This window comes from Thunnus maccoyii, chromosome 12 (assembly GCF_910596095.1).
Source record: "Thunnus maccoyii chromosome 12, fThuMac1.1, whole genome shotgun sequence".
Lineage (NCBI taxonomy): Eukaryota > Metazoa > Chordata > Actinopteri > Scombriformes > Scombridae > Thunnus > Thunnus maccoyii.
This window is the reverse complement of record NC_056544.1, coordinates 7,034,000-7,057,969: the sequence shown is the minus strand read 5'-3', so window position 1 is coordinate 7,057,969 and position 23,970 is coordinate 7,034,000. Positions and strand designations below refer to the sequence as shown.

Here is a 23,970-nt window from a genome sequence, read left to right as displayed (position 1 = left end):
TCTCTGGAATGTCAATTTCATTTCTGGGGGACAATATAGTAAATAAAAATCAAATGAAGAAAGCATGTCTATAAAGATGAGTTAAGACAGGATTTTAAAGAGGACACTGTTAAGTTTGCCCTCAGCATAGTTTTAAGCACCAATTTAAGATGATATGAAAGTTATTGATGATTAGCATTAGATTAAGTCATTAGTCTGCGATTGAACTTCATTAAATCATCTCACTTTAGTGATCATTAAAGCCCCTGTCATGTGGAATTATCTTGGAAACAAACAAAAGTTATGTTTACATTCGGTGTTTCTTACCAAAACACATTGTGTGTATCCTTGAGGTCTAACAAATACGTTAAAACATTTTTTTTTGAACATTTTGAGTCCTGCTTTGTTTTCATCCATGTTTACTTGCTATCAGTCTTCTTCTTCTTCACTGACTTTGCTGCAGTATTGCCAGGCATCTTTGCATGTTACCAACTGTTGATCAGTATGTACATAATACAAACAAAATGGGGACCAACTTGTAAAAACATTGCTCCATAGTGATACTAGTGGTCAGAAACTCCACAGGGTTCCTTTAAGTAAATTTCTATAACATTACACATTCATGACTGAATAAGCAACACTCCAAGTTAAAATTCTGAAAAAAAAATAAATTAGTTGTTAATATTTATAAGAGTTAAACACTCAAAAACATGAAAACTGACATCATAATTGTGATTGGTGCATAGAAGTATGTGATATCACTTTTTTTCCAACTGAGCCCCACCCAATTCAGACCAGTGAAATGAGCACACAAATACACAGAACCCAAATACAGAAATCTCTCATGTAAAATAGGTTATAGGTTTACAGTGATTTAAAAAACAAAACAAAAAAAAAACATACTGAATGTGTGTTTGTGTTTCTTTTTTTGTTACTCTGAAACTTGATTTCAAAATCTAATCAAATCTATTAAACTAAATGCTCACAAGGTCAGTCTCGTTTGAACTGGAGGCTTCTGGTCACAAGTTTCTGTGTTTTTTTTGTTTGGTCTCCAGGGGTCGGAGGTGGTGGATCAGGTTCTGCACACAGTCAGCAAGTCCAACAGTCTGGAGGAGCTCACTCTGGAGAACGCAGGACTCAAATCGTAGGTTTCCTCCCGCCTGACATCATCTACCACCTCACCTGTCACCTCTCTTTATTTAATTCAATTTCCTCTCCTTTTCTTCTCCTCACACCTTCACCTCTCAAACACTCCTCCGCCCCCTCCTTCTTTGTTCTCTCTACCCTCCCCGGCCTTTTCTCTCCCCTCTCCTGTTCTCCTATGCTTGTGTCCTTTCCTCTCACTTCTATCTACCTCATCTCACCTCTCAATTCCTCTGTCACCCTCCCACTCTTCTCTGCTGTCTTGACCTTTCCAATTCTGTTACTCCTCCTCTCCCCCCCCCCCCCTCACCTCTCTTAACCTACACTCTTTCATCATTAACCACTAAACCTCCCCTCTTCTCTTCCTGTAGCAGGCTTATTGTTTCTCCATTGAAACATTATTAAAATTTTAGGCTTCACCTGGCACGACTTGTCACCTTCTATGCATTCCTTATTTAGTATTAATTGAGATGAATTGGCTGCCTTGGGGCTTGATGATTTACTGCAGTATACCAAGTTTTTATACTTTAGTGTATTAAATCACTTCCAACAGAGAGGGCAATTTTTATCAGAAGCTCTCCACATGTACTGCACCAAAAGCTGACGGTGAAAAACCGCATGCTAGTGAGAGTATAGATACTCAAACTGTATATGACTGCTGAATGATTTAAAAGACTTCCACTCAAATATACTTTCTGATATATGATATATTAAATATTGACACATTTTAAGAGGAGGGGGCAGAGGAACCAACTATAAACACAATACTGACACCTTTACAAAGTTATTATGGCAAACATGCTAGCAAACAGTTACCTCTTTACACATCTAACAGACACAGAACAGCATTATTTTGGAGCTGTGTTATTGCTGACCACCAGACAAATGTAGGTCTGATACTGAAACTACTTTTAACTCTGTTTTTGGTCTCTAAGAACTCCTGACAAAAATATCTGGCTCTTTAGCTGCTTTATGCTCCACTGTGTTCACCAGCTTGCCACTGACTTTTTATGTCTGCCATTTTGGTGCAGAACGGTGAGAGCAAACCAAAACAGACAGCCTTAAGATGAAGGTCATATTAAATTTTGCATTTCCCCTCATTTCTATCGAGTGTGTACTGTAAGCATCTTTTAGCTGAGTATCTGTTGATGTCTGAGGATCAGACTAGGATGCCTGAGTTTATTTACTAATATCAAAGCAATACTTTATTTGATTTGAGTGTCTAAAAGCTATTGGTGTACAAGAACTTTGCCTAAATCAGTGAGCTAATTAGCCTTTAGCACAATTTGCAAGAAATATCTTATCACATGATAAGTCCATGTAAACAAGACTAACGCCCCATCACAAATCACTCCCTTTCATGACTCTCCATATAATAGATACTCAATAGTTCACTCAGTAGTGAGCAGCAGGTTGAGATTTCCAACATTTCATCATTTTGCATCATAACTGTCAGCTGTAGAGTTGAAGAAGGTCATTTTTGAAGCTATGTAATGTAGCACATTGCACTGAGGGATTGTTAGCAGAGAGTAGTGTACATGCCATGGACACTACTTTTCTTGCTCCACTGTGAAATTTTTGAAGTCATTATATATACTTTACATATACATACATTGACGCACTCCAAATTCAGACTCTCAAATACAGTGCCGGAGGGTAAATATAGTACACTATATTAAATAAGGAGTGATTCTGGACTCAGCCAAAAGAATCTGACCGAGCATTCGATGACAACTTTCACTACCTGACAGTTGTGATGCTGTGCTACAATTACATATCTGTGGCTATACCCAAAAAGTATAGCCTATAAGTTTAATTTGGAGCCCCACTCTGTCTTTTTTACCCCTGATAATACAGTAGAACTTTTTTATTGTGCACTGTTAAAAAGTAACTCAACTCCTTTACATGTTACCTTTTACAGCCCAAACATCTAAAAAATACAAATCAATTATAATTTCTGTGAAGGGACAATACTGCCACTTTAGTAGGATATTTGATACTTATCACAAAGATGTGTAAATGTGGAACTTGGTGCATTCAGGTGAATTAGGGAAATCTCTCCAACAGATTTACTCAGGTTTTCTTTAAAGTTGCTAATTCAATCTTACTCCAAAAACACAAATATTCATTGTGCCTTTTGTGCCTTTTTTCTCTCCAGGGACTTTCCACAGAAGATGGCGTCGGCACTGTCGGAGAACCCAGCCTCGGTGATTCACTCTCTCAACCTGGCTCACAACACACTAGACAACCAAGGTACCAGCCTGTACTCGGTGAACTGTCTCTCCCTCCTACTGCTCTCTCTCTCAGGGCACGTCTGATTGTTCTTTTGCTTTTACTTCACTGCGGCTTTTGTTTGCTCTCAAAGAATTCAAAATCAATCTCTGTCCTCTCAGAACCCTTATTTTCGGTTTCTCTTTGTTTTTCTATTTTTTCGTCATCTATCTTTCATGCTATATCTATGAGGAAGAGAAATGCTTTTTTTTTTGTTTTTGTCTCGCCCACAACGTGCCACACAAAGCGAATGTCTTTTGTCTCCCTGCATACAAACACACACACACACACACACACAAACACACACGTTTCACACAGCAGAAAAGTATATAGAGGTTGACATAACAACAGTGACTGATACAGTCATAACAGGAGAGGAGAATGTGAGTTTCTCAATGTGTGTGTGTGTGTGTGTTTGCCAGGGTCAGCCTTTGCATGCATGTCAGTATGATTCAGTTAATTCTGTCCTTCCATTTGACACGTCGCCCTAATAAATTCTTTGTACTCACACTAACAATGCTTCATTTGTTTGTGTGTGTATATGTGTGTGTTTTATGTGTGTATAAACAGTGCGTGGACTTACTTCATTGTGATTACAACCACAAAAGTGATGCAGCCTTTAACTACCATCCCAATAATACCCATAATCACAGTTAAGAATGACCTTCAATCAGTGTTGTGCCTATTGTTTTTTTTGTCTTTCAAAATGAGAGGTGTGTACATGCACATTAATAAAACTGAGGAAGCCAAGAAGATGCAGTAACCATGAAAAAAGGTTTTAAAATTACAATGAAACAGATTTTTAATAAAGCACAGCCTTTTTTAATATTAGCACTGCCGCAATGTGTTTAATAAAATTGCTGAGCTGAAGCTGTGTGTTATGTAATCTGGCTTGGCATATGGTATTCATATAGGTTTGTGTCTGCACTGGGCATGTGGGAGAAACTGTGTTGGTAAAGTACAGTATGTCTTGTGTATTTTTTTGTGGGTATGATTATATTGTATGTGTATGTTTTGGAGGGGATGTATGGAGAGAGGTTGCATTTTAGCTTGATATCCAGTGGCAAAGCTGTGTGTGGGCTGACTTGATTGTCCTACTCATAACTCTTCAATAGTGGATGGATGTAGGCCTGTGTGTGTGTGTGTGTGTGTGTGTGTGTGTGTGTTTTTAATTAAATGAAGCTATTTTTGTCTTCCCCTCCTTGTTTCTCCTTACTCCTCTCTTTGTTTAATCTCTTCCTGTTATTATCTTTCCTCTCTCTTTGTCCTCCTCCTCCTCCTCCTCGTCCTCCTATCCTCACACCAGGAGTGTCCAACCTGATTCAACAAGTGTGTCGCCTCAACAAGGGCCTGCGCCTCCTCAATCTCTCCAAGACCTCCCTGTCCTCTAAGGGTAGGAGTGCTCCTCTGACACACAGCAGCCCCTAGTGGCTGTCACTGCACACAAACACACATTAAACGTAAGTGAATGTCCAGTTAAGTTTTGGATTGGGTACAAACAGTCAAGGACATTTCAGCAGAGTGGTTGTTTTGAATCCCAGTTCCTCTGCTCAAAGGGCAGTCTTTTTAACCATAAGGCTGCCCTGCTGCCTGAACTGAAAATGTATTGGTGCTGGCACTTACTCACACAGATAAACAGACCCATGCTCGTACTTTATGATCCATCTACCAAATGATAATCAGGTCAGAATCATAAGCAGTTGATCTGTTTTACCCTAAAATCCTATGTAGGCATTAGTGTAGTGTCCTAGTTTCAGTTCTATTGCTTTTATCCCAGACAATACAACTATCCGCTAGTATTACAGCAGACTCAAAAGGATAATATTGATACAGACATAAATCCATACATTTATAGCTTAATATTTGGTCATTATAGCTTATTTCATAGGATTTTTGATCTTTCATAGCATTTATGGTAGGCGTGTATCTGTTTTAGCTGATATCATGATTTTATTTTTTACTGAGTTGCAAGAGAAATGTGCTGCCTGACAAAGGCAAAACACTGTAACTACATATTGTAAGTGCATAAAACCATATAAAGATTTTTATGTCATTGAAATTTAGATTTTTGTGAAAACATTTTAGCGGTAACTACAAAACAAAGCTAAAAGCTAAGTGTTTCACTTGTACTATCAATGTGGTAAAGCTAAAGATCATTTTCCACAATGTAGACAATAATGTTCCTAAGTAACTAAAAACCAAGCCAAATTGCAGTTTATCTCTCTGGGCTCATTAAGCCACTGTCACACTTATTGCAGAAGCTAAAGCAAGAGAGTTCTGTCAAGTGAAAGCTTGCTGGTGAGATAGCCTCGGCTAGCCCCAGCTAAACCTAAAACTACGACTTCAGCCCCAGAAAAATATCCTTTTCAATGAACTGACATGGTCATTTAATTTCCCCACATCTAAATGGGGGTGTATAAATCCAATGATAGAAAAGCAATATAGCTCCTGCTAAGCTAACTAGCACAACAGAGTAGCAGTAACTGCCATTCGACTCTAGTGGAAATCATGTGATTTGCAGGTGAGGTTAAGCTACCCTTCATTTTTAAATTGTATTAAACTGTAAAATTTCAATAAAAATACTGATAGTGGACAGGCTGACAGACAAATAGCAAAACAGAGATTTATTTAAGTCCTATGGATTTTTCTATTAATAATCAAAATAGAGTTTGTCTTAAACTTTAGTTAAAATAAACAAAAAGCTAAGAGACCTGCCATTTTTCATAAGTCAGAGTGCAATATTCATTCTTTTTAGCTCTCATGTTGGTTCTTTTATACTTTTGTTTGTAAAATATAACCAGGCCAACACAGCATAAAATGAAATTATTATACACCCATTCTATTACTTTTTGCTGCCCAGCTTGAACATCTTTAAGTCCCCCTCTACTCAGAATTGTGCTTTTCTTCTAGTTCTTATAGTTGGATGTTTGAGCTTCACTCTGCAGAGTGATTTATGTGCAGAGTTTGACACTAGAAGGCTGTTTTTATATTCATCTGCTGAAGGGTGAAAGTTTTTTGCCTGAGTCCAGACCTTTGAATCTAGCCACTCCGCCAAGTCGAGTTGACTGATTCTGTTGGTCTGGTATCTTGACATGAAACAGCAGTTTCTCAGTTGAAAAAGTGATTGATCCAATGAACACCGCGGAGGGACTAAAGATTAGCCAATCAGTGCCACAGGCGGGCCTAATGCCGTTGTCAAACATTGTCAAGCTGTGCACCGGAACCGGAGGAGTAAAACTAGGTAGTGCTGATCAAATATGAATCAAAATTCTGTTACTGCATTGCGTATTTCTCGCCTCAAATGTTTTCAGAAACATATTTTAGTGTATTGTTTAGCTGTAATAAGAGAAAGTTTGTGACCCGGCCGCCATGTTGAAAACAGTTGAGCCAAAGCCAAGCAGCGCCCAACTCGCACTACGTCACCCACCACATCAACACCAGCAGCCTTTAGTGGTGATTGAATCAAATCCCCCGCCCCCATGGAAATCCATTAGAGTGGAGGCAATGTCAGACTGAAGATGGAAATGGACTGTAACGAGTTGACAATTCTGTCTGATATCAGGCAAGGAAAGCCTCTCTGTGCTCACTGAAAATCCAATTTTAAGTGGTGGACCTACGAGCATGATTTGTGACATCATAACGAGATTTGAAGCCAATCCTGGTCCAATATTCAACTTACACAAGTGTGATGTGGAAACTTGAAGCCTCCAGTGAACAAACACTGAGAATGGACTTTACAGCGAACAAGGAGACATCTTGTGTCCAGCAGAAAAAATTTTGAAATGAAATATATTTACATATTCATAGATTCTGGCATTTTTAAGGAAGAATTTTTATGTGGTAATTATTATGGGTTTTTTTCTGGAAAAAAACACATCAGACACACATTATTGTTCCATGCAGAGTATTTTTATATACCGTAATACCTGTGTGGAGGTATTAAACAGTTTTTAAACTGTCTCAGCTTCTCATCTTCTGCAGTCACTGTTCTCTTTCTTTGCAGGACAGTATGGATGAAGGGGTGTTCGATGTAATTATAAGGCTGGGAGCTGAGAGTAACATGCATAGACAACAACCTCCTTACCCTGTTAGTGCACGTAATAAATGGGAAAACCACACTACTGTAGGTCCAATTTTAAAAGGCAGTGGGTTAACACAGTGATTCAGGGGGAATGCAGTGATGGTGCTGACCTTGAATGGTGGGTGCTGGTATGACTTTGCAGGGGCTGAGCACTTTTTGTTGAATATTTATAGATCTTTCTCCCTCTCCCCCCTCCTCGCTGTCTCTGAAACACCTACACACATGCTCACACAAGCGCGCACACGCACAGTAGACACACAGACGCACACATCTATACGTTGTCTTGTTGATGTGATCAGACATGCAAATAGACAGATATGTCACACATGCTCAGACACCTTTGCTCCCATGCACACTTGACAGTGTCACACCAACCGGATGGCTTCCAAAAGTCTCCACTTCCAGCAGAATTAAGCAGCTGATAGATAGATGGAGGGGGGGATTAGACGCCCTGTCCCCTCTTCCCCTCATTTCCCTCCTAATCGCTACAAATTAGGGATGAAGAGCTTAGCGCCTTGCCAGCTTCAGAGCAGCACATGCAGTAGCTGGCTTCTTCCCAATGCTAGAGAACAGAAGAAATACTCTTTCTGCAGCTGGCTATAATCGGTGATATATCATATAGTGAACAGCACACAGAATAACGATGGTTGCAGACTTTTTTATTTGTTGCTGCTTCTAGATATTTCTGCTGGGTTATTGTCTCTATATTTAATCCTCAACTTGCCATAGTGTGCTGTGCTGTGCTTTTCGTCAGCGTGGCGGGGAGAGGACTTTAATAAGGGGTTCCATCAGGCCAATAGGTGTAATTGTGTAGTGATCTGATTTAAAAGAATGATTTCCTTTTGTTTTGGCTTTCAGAGCGGTACTTGGATAGTGAAAATGGTGGTTGGCTTCATCCAAAAACTCTTTTGCTACTAGCCTGCCATAAGAGCTCACTGGTCTCTGGTCAATTATTTTTTGCCACAGAGCTGTCTTACCCTCTTCCATTATGTAGTTTTGTATTCATTAGTTGCAAATAAGTCACGTCTAAAGCATGAAATTGGCCTATTGGAGAAAAATAGGATGATTATAAGATGATTAAACACTCAAGGATGCATATAACTTGTTTATCCAAGCCCTCCTCTCCCTCCTCTTCCCCCTCTAGGTGTGGTTTCTCTATCCCAGGCGTTGTGTTCAAGTGACGATTATTCCAACTCTCTGCTGCATCTGGACCTCAGCAAAAACCCTGGGGTTCTGTCTGGAGAGGACGCCACAGTGAGACACACACACACACACACACACACACACACACACGCACACACACACACAGATGTATTTTGGAATTTGTATATTGCCACATAAACAGACACTTTTCTTCCTCCTGTGCAGAACCTGTACCTGTTCCTCGCCCAGCCCAACTGCCTGGTCCATTTGGACCTGTCTGGGACGGACTGCACCGTGGACTCGGTTTGTACTCACTATCTCTGTTACAGTCACTATCCAGCCATCGCTATCTGATCTCATCTCTAGAATGGGACTCAGGCCAAGAAACAGAAAGGGATAGCGTCCTGAATACGAATCACCTGCCACACAAAAACAATGTTACCTCAGTTGACTCAGTCTTCCTTAGAGCTCATCTGTGCATAATGCCTTGAGTGATGGTAAAAGCTCTAATGGTAGAAGGCACTACAATAGAAATACATACCCTCTTATGAATTATACAAATGATATAGTATTGTATGAAAAGCATACAGGAGCCTTTGTTGCAAGCTTTTGTTCACATTGTTGTCTCTTCAGGGGGATGACTTTATGTTGTTGCTGCGTCTAAATTTAGCATGTCTGCCAGTGTGACAAAACGGTGTCTTGCCACATTAGCAGATACACTAACAGCTAAAAGGATGACAGAGTTGATAGAGTTCAGTGGCCACGCTTGAATGTGTCTGCCCCTGCTGGTGACTGCTGAGATAGCAGCATGGGCACCCGGTTATGTTTTAAAATGGGGGAGCAAACTTAGAGAGATTCATAATTTGTGGCGTAGTCTGGGGGTAAAATGTAATTTAAAACTAATTTCCTCCATTTCTACACCACCTAACCTCTTGGATTAAGTCAAGAAACAGCCACCTGCACTAGTGAAGATTAGTTAGATGGAGGGTGCTATAACAACCAAGAATGCATCAAGAACAGTATATAATTGGGTGGATCAAGATAGGAAACTATTATTAGAAGAATGGCTATTACATATTTGAAATTATATTTATAAAAACATTATGTGGCCTAAAATGGTTAGTAGGTTGCAGGCTCCTAGGCCATCTTCAAGGTCAAACAATGACAAACAATGTATATAAATAAAATAGCATTACAGCCCATCATATTGCCTTACACACACAACATATGATTTGGATAATTAAACCTGGTTAAACAATGTTAAACCTGAGGGTTACTATTCGCATTACTCATAAGGCCATCTTCAAAGTCTGCTTGCTGTTGCGCTGTGCTGCTCTGTCTTGTCTGTCTGTGTTCTCTTTATATGCCGCAATCTTATCAGTTATGAATTTGTTTTTCATTGTGTGAGAAAATGGACGTTGTAGCATGAGAGCCTGTGAAAAGTGTCAATTGCGTGAGTCTCACGGTCAATGTGTGAGAGTTGGCAGCCCAATAGCCACGTGACACTTAAAAGAGCCGACTCTGATTCGGCTCCTTTGCAGATATCCCATCTCCACAACCAAATCCTGTCCAATCATCGAGGCAACGTTTTGGCTGGAGTTAGTGGGCCAAGCAGGTTTATTCAACATACACCAGCCTATCTTTTCCTATGTTCTGTTTTCAGTCAATGATTGAAATGATGGCAACTAGCTCAAAGGGTGCACCAAAACGTGTGATTTATTTTTTTATATATTTTTTTTATTACTTGTTTTTGTCTGTTGCTAAAAAATAGTAAAATTATCATTGATGTAGGTTGCTTAAATATAATCTGCTCATATCATACTGTATGATGATAAGTTTATTTTTAAAAACACAAAAAGTGGAGTAGCAAAACCATAACTTTGCTTCCCCTAATTGAATAATGGGGATGCATTTGCCCCACTTGCTCCATTGCTCAGGCACCTATGGATAGCAGCTCTGATATTTTTCCACAAGACTCAGTGGGAAAATGCTGAAAGTTACAACTGCAGTTACGTTATGTTTTTAGTGTCTGACATCCTGCAGTAGATGTAGAAGTTTGTAAAAAGTGCTGGCTCAACAGGAGGCCACATTTATTGTTTATGCCCAGTCTTCACTGCTTTGTCAGTGCTGTACTGCTTTTGACAGGAAAGCGCACAGTAGGGACATGTTAGGTTAGAACAGATATAGATATACTTTTTTTCATTGTTTCCCTCCACCACTGGGAGGTCAGAGGTCAGTGTCAGCTACAGATCTACATAGTTCTGCTCCGCTGTGACACCTCAGCGGGGCCGACATTAGGGTGGTGTCTGAACTCTCCACACTCTATGCTACCATCATGCATCATCATTTTAGAAATCAAACATATTTGCTGATCTGCATGTCTTAGACCAAAAACTTTACATTACTTGTTTGAATTCCATTACTGATCTAATATTGTGTTCCTCTCAGTGGTGGAATATACGGTAACTGAGTACATTCACTCAAGTACTAAGTCATGAGGTTGTAATTAAGTATGTCCATTTTATGCTACTTTACACTTGTATTCCACTACACTGTTGCTTTTTACTCCACTGCATTTATCTTACAGCTACAGTGACTACTTGCATTCCATATTTTGCTGTTTTATTTTTCATAGAAAAAAACATACAGACGGGTGACAAATTAAAGGAAAAACCGGTACAGGTCTGAATGCTTGACCCCTACAGTGAGGGGATCTGATGGTTCTGTTATGCTGTGGGAGGCATTTTTCAGGTATGGTTTGGATCCACTTGTCCCCTTAGAGGGAAAAGTCACTGCAAATCAATACAAAGTTGTTCTGAGTGATCACCTTTGTCCTATGATGAAACATTTCTATCCTGATGGGAGTGGTCTCCTCCAGAATGACAATGCCCCAATTCACAGGGCACGAGGGGTCACTGAATGATTTGATGAGTATGAAAATGATGTGAATCATATGCTATGGCCTTCACAGTCACCAGATCTCAACCCAGTTGAACATCTGTGGGAGATTTTGGACCGCCGTGATAGACAGTGCTCTCCACCACCATAATCAAAACACCAAATGAGGGAATATCTTTTCTGTATGGTTTTACTTGAGTAAAGGATATGAATACTTGTTCCCATCCTGGTTCCTCCATATCACAATGCCTTGCACTTCACTGTAATGTATTTGCTTTTTGTCCTTGCTGCACCTCACTTTACTCAAAATGTTTTAAACACTATGAACAGAGAGCTTGTCTAGCAGGTATCTGTTTGAAGGAGGAAAAGTCCACCCTTTGAAACAAATCCTCCTCCCTCCCTGTTGATGTGGACCATGAATTTTGTATTGAATTATGTGCTTCAATGGAAGTCATTGCATCTATTCTGCTTTAGTTGCAAGTTGTCAAACTTTGTCTTCCCTTATTTCCTTTTAAATCCATCCTTAAGACTAAATGAGTGTCATAGCTGCTTCATGTCCTGTTTTGCTAATTGTCATTTATCTTTTTGAAAGGGGAATTGTCTGAGGAAGAATTTGTCTTTTTTAGTGTTGGCCTGTTGGATTGAAATATTAATAAGTTCCTGTTTTAATCTGAGCTTACGTACTGATGACGGTCGATTAGTCAATTTACATGATGGATTGCACTGTCAGGGGAAAAATGGATTTGTGCAATAGTTTAAGCTCTTGCAAGTGATGAGATGCCACTTAAAGTCTTACAAGAAATTGGGTTTTGATGCCAATCATATTTGCCTGGAGCTCCCTCCTGTCTAACAAACACACATATATCATCTTTATTTCAACATTAAGTGGGTCACGAGTTACTGTGCATTCATTTTTTGTACTTTTCTGAGCCCTGCAGTTTGAAAGTGAGCAATATCTTCTCAAGATGAGAGGCTGATTTTGATATGCACTTTGATGGATGGTAGATAAATTATTTCTGTATGATTTTACATTGGTGATCCAGGCAGGGAGGCTGTGGGTGACACAGCGTACTTTATTTTCTACATAAGTTTTTAGTGTCTCTTTCCCATTTTGAATGCAAAACTTGACATTTGATGAATATTCAATAGAGCAAATTGAAGAACAGTAAGTAATTCATTTTTTTCCTGGTATGGGTTCAGCTTGACTTTGATTCAGTGTAATACAATTATGCTCCTTATTGCCCATTTGGTCCTGCTATCGGGAAATGGACTTCTCTGGCAGATGAGTACTTTCAGTAAACACATAAAGATTGGTTGAAACACAATTTCTGCTATATATTATTGAGCTGCTTGAGCAAGGGGACATTAGCCCCTAAATGGGCAAGAACATATATTTATGCTAATGAATAATTTTTAAAAATAGGTTACTGTTCTTTCCCAACTATTAGGGTCTAGATAAGCCAAGATCATGATTTTCCTCCATGTATGACAATTACACCTCTATCTACTGGATACGTTGGCCATTCAGGGTATAGATTTGGATCTTTGCTCCAACTTTTAAAAATATTAAAACTATTTTTCAAATATAAGACTGATCTCAAACCTTCAATTAAACATTTGTTAAAAAATGTATGTAACTATGAGAATTATAATACACTATGATCCTTGCAACAAAAAAAATCAGCAATTGACCAGCAATTATGAAGTATTATGATACTTAACCTTATAAGTAATTATAAAATGCTTTATAGTGTATTGTGATTATTGTTATAAAGCATTATGAATATTTATGAATGCTTATAACTATGATTATATAGACATGGGCGTCATAGAAAGTGTTACTGTAATCTCTTCTGGTGACACTGGTCTTTGGCCGCTTCATACCAGAGCTTGTACAGTGGCAACATGAGAGCCTGCTCCCAGTTACTTTCTATATTTGTGTACAGGGGTGGGGATGAAACATCAATTCATTGTGGTTTGCATTGTTTTCATCATAACCAGAGAAGAAACAATCACTTAACATGGCATGTATTAAAAGTCACACAGCAAGTTTCCATCATATTTTTTTCTTGCTACAGAGTAGAAGGCTCTCTGCAGAGATTTAACTCTCAATCACTACATGCTGGGAAGTCTGCAACCATATTTCTTAAGAAAGTGAAACTTACTGTGGTTCCTAAGGGATACAGACATTTCAATTCAAATTGCCATAACTATGTAAATGTAATACCATTTTTTTTACATTGACATGAACTATTAGTCTTACAAAGCAATATTTTTCTAATAAAACCTGCAAGAATATCAACGCTTACTTCAGGATATGTGACATATTCTCTGCAAGCAGACATGTTGAATTCAGAGACTATTTAGACCGCTGACACCAGAGTGTGGGCACATGACTATAGTACTTAAGATAAATCTACCAATGTCAATGAAGAGTCTCACCTACAGCCTTTCCAAGTGTCTGTATCTCCCAGGATACACAAAACATATTAGGGATAAGTGCCTTGCTCAGGGACAAGCAATAATGTTGCATCTTCCTCAGGACTCACAGAAAACCTGAGTGAGTAATGATTACAGATAGTGTCTATATTTGTTTTCACCTGCAGAGAATGTATGACTTTCACTTCGGATGATTCGATTTTCCTTGGCAGTCACATACTGTACAGTAGATGGTGAAAACACTTGGTTGTGGTTGTGTAAACGTAATGACAGACGTATTATCATGCACAGACCCCAACCATGTGCCCCCCCAAAAAAAGGGATATAATTAAAACAAATTGAGAAGACAGCTTTGTCCTCATTTCACCAGCAGTAACATCTCATCTCATTATGCCCTGGTTCATTTTTTCACACACCAATCTGCAGAGTCAGGCGTCTATGAAATTGTGTTCTTTAATGCCATAATGCTAGCATGATACATTGACAGACGTTTTTATTGTAGAGGCTTTGGCTAAGAAAAAAATAAAGTAGCATGATTTTTTTTTAGTTATTTCAGATTGCCTTTTGTGTCAGCTGTATGCTCTAACCATTTGTGCAGCGTTCAAGAGCCAAAATAACTGTTATACAACTCAATCACATTCGCCACAGTGAATATAATACAACCCATTTGTCTCTCTGTCTCTCTTTCAGTTGTTTGGGGCCTTGCTGCGGGGCTGCTGCGCTGACCTCTCCTACCTGAACCTGTCCAAGAACTCTTTCTCTCACAGGTGGGTGGTCACCTCTGCTGCGACGGTTGAGTATAAATCCCTGGCTTCTTTTTCTCCAAACCACACAAACACATTTGTTTTCTTCTGACTCAGCCAAACAGCTCTGGAGGAATTCCAGTCAGGAGGAATGGAGCAGAGCGAGCATCATCATTTATTTTCTGCCATGGATTTGTGTTTAGCCCCGGACCTCACTGACGGAATTAGCGTGTATGCTTGACTTGCACCCCCCTGCCTCATTTGTTCTGGCTCACTGTGTGTGTGTGCGTGTGTATGTCAGTATGCGGAATGTATTTCCATCTTTCTTTAATGTACACATGTCTCAGTTTGCTTACAAGTTTTCTGTCTGTCAAGCACTTGTATGCATGCCCGTAAGTCTTTTTTTTTTTGCGTGTTACAATATATTCGTGCGTGTTTGGGTGTGTGTGCGTGCTTGTCTGTGTTTACCTAGCTAGCAGGCACAAGCAGCTCCGGCTCTCATCATTTCGTGTCCCCCAGGAGCCCGGGAGCTTCCCTGCTCAGCATATTACATTACAGAATTACAGAGAAAGAAGTTGGTGAAAAATGAGACTAATTTTAGACGGGAATTATTGTTCCAAATCCCCCAGGCTCCCATGCCAGCATTTTTTCTCTCTCCCCATCTGTTTCTTTGTATCTACTGTATCTCTCAATCCATCTATTACTTTTTTGTATCTGTCTGGCTTCACCTCTTGCTATGTTTTTCACTTTTCTTCCTTGCACTCTCTTTTTTATGATGTGAATTCTCACTCTTTTTGAAGCTCTTGGACCCATAACTCTCCCTGATTTCTAATGGGAAGATTGAAATTCCCAGCAGCCCCCGCCCCACCTCCTTTTACTGGTGACGTCCAAGCTCCATCCATCTCCTCTGTCTGGTTTTTATCTTTTCCTTCCCGTGGCTGTTTACTCCTCTCTTATCCCTCACTTAATGCCTCCCTCTCTTGCTTCTTCACTCTTTCATCCTCTTTACCTCCTTTCCTTCCTCCTTCATTCTCTGCTTATACACTCTGCTCCTCTCCACTCTTCCTCTCCCTCTCCACATCCTTCACTCTTCATCCCCTTCCCCACCACTTTTTCCTCACCACCCCTCTTCCCCGCTGTTCACAGTTCATCCCACCTCCTGCCGGTCGTGGGTCCGCTGGTATTAAATACACGCTGGCTCAGTGCTGCCGGTCAGACTGCTGTGGTGTTTTGGTGACAACACGGAGCCACAAAGCTGAACCGAGCTGATAAGAACCACCCGGCTGCCACTCATGAATATGGAACAAACCGCCTCAGACCCCTTCTTTACCCTTCACGCACAGGAACTGACACACACACACACGCGCGCGCCCAGATGTGACACTTTTGGAGAAACAATGAACAGTGCATGAAGATACTGATACACACACACGCACATGTGGTAACAAGTTGCTGACACAGCTCTCTGGAGAGTACTTTGTGAGAGAGACAGTGACACTGTATCTGCTTATGCGACAGAAGCCATTCTGTATCCGCAGAGTCTTGACAGGCTGTATGCTAATCATTACAAATGGGTCAAAGAAGAGCTGGTGTTCCACACACTGTGAGGTTATCACAATAGCAATGACAGGGGCTTGTAATTCAGCTGCCTAGCTTTCCTTCACTACTATCTTAATGTCTGCATCTTGGTAATTCTTTTTTTTTGTTTTTCCTCCCACCGTCGCTTTCTTCCTTATGACCTTTTCCATTGTTTACCCCTCCTAACTTGATTTCATGCCACTTTTTCTCACCTCTTATCTCACGTTTTCTTTCATTCCTTTCCCCTTCTGACCAAGCTAATGTGATTTTATGTATGTAGGGTGAATGTCACAACAGTCTGAAAGACATGTGACTCAGTCAGCCACATGTTTTCCTAATTACTGGGAAAAATTAATATTGTTCAAGGAATAGAATGAGTGTGAGAGATTTGTGTGTGTGTGCATGCAGGGCTTGAAATGAATTTGTGACAGATAATTTTGTTAAAGTTTCAAAGATAAAGATAAAACCCATCTTGGGAAATGCTAAATCAAATTGGCCCTACTTTAACAGTGCAATCACAGCAATCAGTAGAAAGCGCTGGGTCATGTGCACAAGGATTGTACTTGCAGTATGATATGCGCAAAAGAATTCAGTGAGGTGGAACAGAAATTGGAGAGGTGAAGTGATCAGTCATTATATTCCCGGCCAGTCACATTACTGCTCTCATACCTATTCAACAGCTGTGCCAAACACATGGGCACATGACAAAATTGGCTTAGCAACTGGTGAAGAGAGTGCAGAGCAGCTTTTCAGTTATGATGTCCTGGAGGTTCAGACAGTAACACAGGCTGGTAATGTGTCTTTTTAGGATGAATTTGCAGTAATGAGGATACTTCAAGTCAGGTCAGGTTTTTTCCTCTAATGTGTAATGATGTGTCTTCTAATTTTGAAAGACACTGCTTCATGCAACCGTATCTGCAGTTAAAGGATACTACAGCAAAAGAAGGAAAAAGGTAAAACCAGAAAATAATGAAGCAATTGAAACAGTGACATGTTGAGTCTTTGGAACATTTGAAATGTCATTGTATGGTAGTTAGTGCTGAAGATGAAGCAGGCAATGAAGTTGACGTGTCATCTCAAGCTGAAACACTGAGCTTATTTCAAATGTCAGGAAAAGTTTAAATGTGAGTTAAGTGTTGAAAGGGGTTCAGGTTTCAGTGGAATTTGAGGTGTCTTTGAAACTACTGAAGTCAGCTGAAGTGGAAGTGCTAAAAGCAGATGAGGAGTCAAAATAACAGGATTTAAAGTAGTAAAGGTCACAATATCAGTGATATAACAAACACATCATCCTGGTGTACAGAAATTGACTACACAAATAATTTCTTAAAAACTTTGCTAAAAAAAATGAAAAAAACACAAACAAACAAAAAAAACAGGGGGGACAGCGGGTTAGTTTAGCTTAGTTCAAACCCTGGAAGCGAGGGAAAGCAGCTAGCCTAGGTCGGTCACTGCAACCGTCCAACCGTCCAAACAATATTTTGTTAATTTCAAACGGAGCCAGGCTAGCTGTCTCTGGCTGCAGCTTCATATTCATCATAGAGATATGAAAGAGTGGTATCAATCTTCTCATCTAACTCCCAGTGAGAAAGAAAAAACATCAAACTGTTCCTTTAATGGTTTACTTTAAAGAAACTCAGTGGGAAATCTGCTGACTAATGTGGTTGGTGATCTATAAAGTAGTTTCAAGCCCTGCGTGTGTGTGTGTGTATAAAGTGCCTCATTATTGAAAACAACACTCGGGATAAGGGTGAAAAAATAGAGCAATAAAAAAAAGGCTCATTCGCTGCACAAGTAAACAACATATTAGCTGCCTAAAGAGAGGTAGGAAGTAGTCTTTTCCCGAAAAAAACAGACCTCATCTTTCTGGAAGATGAATTCATCCTCCCTCTCTCTCTACCCCTTCTTCTCTCTTCTCTCTCTCTCTCCCTGCCTCTCATCACTTTCTCATGCTGTCTCCAGACCCCCTCCTCATCCTCCCCTGTGGTGAATTATTTGTGCACTGGAGGCTAAAATGGCAGATTGGCTGCTTTGACAAGCTCTAAACACAGATCTGAACCAGTGCACTACATCAATCCTGTGAACGCTGAGAATAGTTCCCTTATGTGTTATGACTCAGCGGGATGTTGAACATACACACCAACATACTCTCTCTCTGCTATCTGTCCTTCCTCTGATGACAGGCTAATGTATTGTATATACCAAGCAGATGGCTGGATAATTGGTCAGTGATACCTTTAAATCGGTGGCAGTAATTAATGCCAACTTCACCTTTTCACAATGTCTGGTTGATGTAATACTGACCTAAATGTCACAGCCAGCATCTGTCTGCTTCGGCCTTCTTATTCTTTCTCTCTCCGCTCTCCCATTGTTTCGTTCCCTCTCTGTCAGTTCTCCGCTTGTCTGCTGCAAACTTTCTGTCACACTCTATCAGCATCACGTCCCTCTGTCATCCCCTCACTTGTCTCAATCAGTCTCTTATCTGTTCTTGTCGTTTTTGCGCCTCCTTTCATTTTCCGTCTAACTGCGTGATTGCTCACTGCCCTGCTCTTCCCTCCCGTTCTCGCACATTTCTAAAACTTTCTGTTCTTGTCCTTCCTCAGGAAAGCGAGAGATTCTCTGCCAACTTTCCGCCAGTTCTTCAGCTCAGCGTTCAGCCTGACCCATGTCAGCCTGGCCTCTATGAAGGTCCCTCCTGATTCCCTGAGGTGAGTCACTGTCACAGGCAAGGATTTATAGAGACCTTTGAAATCCTGAAGATTTTCGAGCATGTCTGAGGTGCAAATCACTTGTAAAGTCTGAACCACGAAGGGCTGAAAGGGGAGCAGCTGTACATCTTGGCTCTACATCTTAACCTCATTTACTTTGGTCCCTTTTTGCGTTTGTCATGAATATGTATCCAGGGTGATCCACTTGTAATTTTATACAACAGAAAAGAATAAAAATCGTATGTAAATGCTCCTAAGCTGTATTAAAACCCTCTGTTATCACCTTCGGAGGTGATAAAAGATGCATATGGCTGCACTACTCACAAAGTGCATCTCTTTAATCCAGCTACAGTATAAACACTTTTCAACAATGCATTGTTAAGATATACAGAGATGTCCTTCTATACAGTTGGCCAATTTTAACAGAGGAAGTGACCCGTGAAAAGAAAAGGTATGTTTTTTTTACGAGCGAAATAAACGATAAAATTCAGTACACGGTGCAATAAAATCAAGTTAACAAAGCACCAGTCTGCCAAGGGACAGCGTCCAGAAACTGGCCAATCAGAACAGAGTGGGGTCATCCTGTCTCAAAGAGAAAAGAGGAGCTAAAATGGCCTGTTTCAGACAGAGGCTGAACTGAGGGACTGCATAAAGAGCCATGTGAAGATATTCTAGTAGACCCACAGAATATAAATATTGACCTAGAAATGTGCATGATGTGTCCCCTTTCATTGTCAGCGAGACCTCTAGATTGACAGCAATAAATTGGTAAAATTGACTGAAAACCCCTCTGTGCTGTTTTCAGTCATGTGGTAACCAAATCTTGCATCGTTCCTCTTGTGGCTGTGCTATGAATGTTCCACTGACAATGTTTAGCCTTGACTAGTGCATCACCACTTGTGACAGCCAACTGGAAAGCAAAATCTCTTACTCTTCATTTGGAGAGTTTCTGGACATGATGCACAGACTGAGTTGGCAAAATAAATTCCAATAAAAACCAAGAGGATGCACTAATATACATAAAACTGTTCCAGTAATATTATACTGAAGTTATGTGAGAAAGATACCATAAACTCACAGTTGAGTAGCTACGACAGAAAATATGTTACCATATGATATGTTATGTATATATACAGTACTGAGTGACAAACAAATACCATGTGTTACTATAGGAATATTTAGAAATTTTATAGTGCATTAGATATCAATGTAAAATATGTAAAGCTCTCAATAAAGTCACTAAATCTTTCCAGAAACAACCAAAATCCTAATTGGAATATTAAGGGAATATAACACAGACCTTGGAATTATAAACTGAGTGCATTTACTGCTCCAAAGATCTTTTATTGAATTGTTACAATACATCCCCAACCATTTTTATAATGAATTTCACACACGGTAGGAGTAAATAGAATCCATTAAATACACCACTTAAGAAAGGAAATACTGTAAATGAGCCAGTTTGGTGGTGTACTGTATTTGACATGTTTCCTTATTTTCCTTAGTTTCTCTTCAGATTACAGTCCAGCAGCTGTATGCTCTGATAAATATGACTCATTTTATGTGGAGAAGGATGGTGAACTAAAACTCTGATAAAGGTTCATGATATAAGTAGCTTATATGACAACCCATGCAGCTCAATATTTTTAATTCCCCACCTCTTTGAGTGTGTTACCACCAGTTTTTAATGGTACCGCCTCTCTGTGTCAACAACCGTTTGCACTGCTTCCAGTGTTTGGTCAAACTTTAGGCTTAAGAGTGGTGATGGATGAATTCCCACTAGGGCCACTTGTGCTAAAAATGTGTTCACTCATGATGCTGTAAGGTACTTTAGCTTAAAGCACTGGGTAAATTGTGCACAAGAAGACTTTTTTTTTAGGTTTTTTATCTAATATTTGGCAAACAGTTAGAGGAGTTTCTTAATGTAAAAACCCACATGCATTATTCCAGTGCTGAGATGCTGAGAGGTCAGTGGTATAATCCATCATCAGTACAAGCAGAACCACTCAGCATACAACGATGATGTTTTTTCTATTTTTATTGTCTCAGGCTTGAATACTAAAATAGCTTATACCATATGGGGCGTAGTTTGCATCCAAACAATCAGTGAGATCTTATCATCAAGGCTCTCATTAGGTTTCAAACGCTGCAGCTATTTTCTATTATATTAGCAGACTGGCCTTCAATCAGAGGACACAGATTGAAGCCCATGTATTGGCCAGCGTCCACTGTGCTGATGTGTCTTTGTGCAGGACTCTGTATCTTTACCAGCTCCAGGAGATCTGTAGTTAAATCAGCTCAGTGAGCAGCCAAGTGAAAAGCGAGTCTCCCTATGGGGACAAATGGAGAATTTCTATATTACAGCTTCTCTGTTAGGTGTATAGCATGCTGTTAGCGTCACATAGCTAAAAAAAACCCACCACATAATCAATAGCGGAGTAAACAAAGCAAACTGCCAACAATTGAGATGATTTTGTGCTGCATGATGGATCTCAGCCAAAATGGATCGAGCGGACTCCCTACTTAGCACTGCTCCTCATTACCTCCTCATGGTGCATAACTCTTAAATGTGTATTCATTGCACAAGAACAACCTCCAGCGGAGCCTTGATGTGCAAATGCAGTTTTCTTTCTGCATCCAGCTGGGCTGGAGTGTATGTGTGCATCAGCAACAATTGGCCATTTTTCTTGAATAAATATTGAATGTCTTTATGTGATTTCTGCTTGAGCTATGAATCTTCTTTTTAAGCTACTTTAGTCTAAATCCTATAAGATAGCTCTAAAACTTTTAGGTGCAGAGGACTGAGTACGTGGGGCAGGGTGGTGCGGCAGGGAGGGGTCGGATGATCCGTTCAGGTTGTTAGAGGGAGGAAAAAGCAGCAATTGGATTTATATGGGACTGATCTTTCTTGCTCTATTTTTTCACTCTCATTTTGCTTTGCCTTTGTCAATTAATTGCCATCTGTTTCTCCCACATTTCTTCTTATCTGCTTTACCTATCACTCTGCTCACTTCTTTCCTGCCTTATCTGCTTTTCCATTAATCTCTTCCTCTCCCCTTTTTTGCTCATCTTGCTTTTGAATCCCCCTGTTCTGTGTCTTTTTTCTCATACCATGCCTGCGTTTTCCTTCAGGGCTCTGTTTCTAGGTCTGTCCAATAACCCTCATATCACTGATTTACATCTGGACATCAGCAGCTGTGAGGTACGCTCTGTCAATCTGTGCTGCTGTGGGTATATTCACTCATCTCTTCATAGATTAATGCTTGTGGCTATCCCATCATGTTCAACTTCTCTCTGTCTTCCTCCGTTAGTTGAGGTCAGCAGGTGCCGGGGTGATTCAGGAGCTGTTTCCGCGGGTCTCATGCGTGGGGACTTTAGACATCTCTGATAATGGTATGAGACACACCTGAACACATCCTGCACACAGACCTAAGAAGGGATATTTTGATTCTCATATATTTTGTAGATATGGATAGATTTCACATTTAACATACATGTACAATATTTTAAATCCATTTGATGCTATCCATCATGGCCGAGACACCAGCATGTGCAGTCTTTAAGTTGAACTGCATCTTCCAAACTTTCTAAAGGCTGCTGCCATCGGCAAGTCTTTTCAGACATTTAGATGTATTTTAAAAACATTTAAACTTAAGCGGATCAATTGTTAGCCACTTGGTATAGCAGAGGAACTCTAGAACAAGCTAAATAACACTAGTCTGACATATTATCACCTTATAAAGATGATAAGGCTAACGTGTTAGCTGTTAGCAACAGTTCTGTATTTAAACATCCAGTGGACACGAGCATTCATTTGAACTGCTGTGAAAAATATCTGGGAATTTAGCTAGCTACTTTCTTACGCTAAGCTAGTTGCTGACTTTCCTCAGGCCTTTAAAACCAAAACAATAACCTATAAGCGGCTAAATTCTTTGAAGAACTGAGGGAAGAGTTGGGTGACAATGTAAGTTGTCACTATAAGTGACACCTTTCACGTTGCATGTAGTTGTTTGATCCAATAATTAAAAATTTTAACCTCTAAGTCTTTGAAATATTTCAACGCTAGCAACGCTAACGCTAGCAGCTAGCGGCTCTGTGAGACTACATTGACACAGCATGTTTTGAGCTAAATACTGACGTCAGCATGCTAACAAGCTCACAATTACAGTGCTAACTTTCAGATGTTTAGCAGGTATAATGTTGACCATTTTTACCAACTTAGTTTATCAGAGCGACATTGCCATTTCTTGGACCACATGGCAAGCATGGCTAAAAATAATTTTACTAACACAGCAACAAAAACCAATGATGCCAAAAATGCCTAATTTTACAGTAAATTCTTCCTTCAAATCCTTCAAAGTCAGGGGTGACTTTCATCCAACACACGAAACCATCTCACTGGAAACCAGACTGTAGCTTGCTGACACTCAATACTTAAGCCCCTAAACACCCATACTCCCCACACAGGTGTTCTCACTTAAGTTGCCTGATTAGACCTCTTCTGGGGGCTCTGTGGGTGTGTACGAACTGGACACAACTGACATCTTCCTTGCATTCCTGTTTGTTTTGTTGGACCTGTTATCATTCTAATTGATCGATCGAGTTCGGTGACATGTAATTCCAAGCATAGTTCCTCCTGTATTCCTGGCCAGAGGTCTAATCAGTTAGAGTGACTGAAAACTACTGTGTGGGTGGACAGGGCCTTTTAACAGTCAAAATTCATTCTCAAATACTATAAATGAAAAAGCCAAATATATATATATTTTGGCATACAATATTATTCTACCAGTGTGCTGACATCAAAAATATCAAAAACGACAAAGGCATAGCAAATGGTATTACCACAGCCTTACTGCCTAAACAGGCATTAGGCCAGCTATTAGTTTAATAGGATCATTAGTAATGACAGAAACATTGACAGGTTCCTCCACCTAAGTCTCTGGTGCAGCCCCTGCTCACCTCCCCCCCCTCCTCACCTTTCCTGCTCTGT

The 23,970-nt window shown here is 40.0% G+C and overlaps 1 protein-coding gene across 3 annotated transcripts in view; it reads left to right on the top strand.

Annotated features, from left to right (window-relative positions):
* The window catches only part of carmil3 (capping protein regulator and myosin 1 linker 3), a 77,494-nt gene that overhangs the window by 25,978 nt on the left and 27,546 nt on the right, over window positions 1–23,970 (top strand). For all 3 annotated transcript variants that reach the window (XM_042429097.1, XM_042429099.1, XM_042429098.1), the window contains exons 10-18: window positions 1,035–1,123; window positions 3,281–3,375; window positions 4,700–4,786; window positions 8,619–8,728; window positions 8,843–8,920; window positions 14,645–14,721; window positions 18,876–18,980; window positions 22,113–22,182; window positions 22,292–22,373. In XM_042429097.1, coding sequence (XP_042285031.1) covers window positions 1,035–1,123; window positions 3,281–3,375; window positions 4,700–4,786; window positions 8,619–8,728; window positions 8,843–8,920; window positions 14,645–14,721; window positions 18,876–18,980; window positions 22,113–22,182; window positions 22,292–22,373 — 793 coding nt within the window. The remainder of the gene's footprint in view (window positions 1–1,034; window positions 1,124–3,280; window positions 3,376–4,699; window positions 4,787–8,618; window positions 8,729–8,842; window positions 8,921–14,644; window positions 14,722–18,875; window positions 18,981–22,112; window positions 22,183–22,291; window positions 22,374–23,970) is intronic.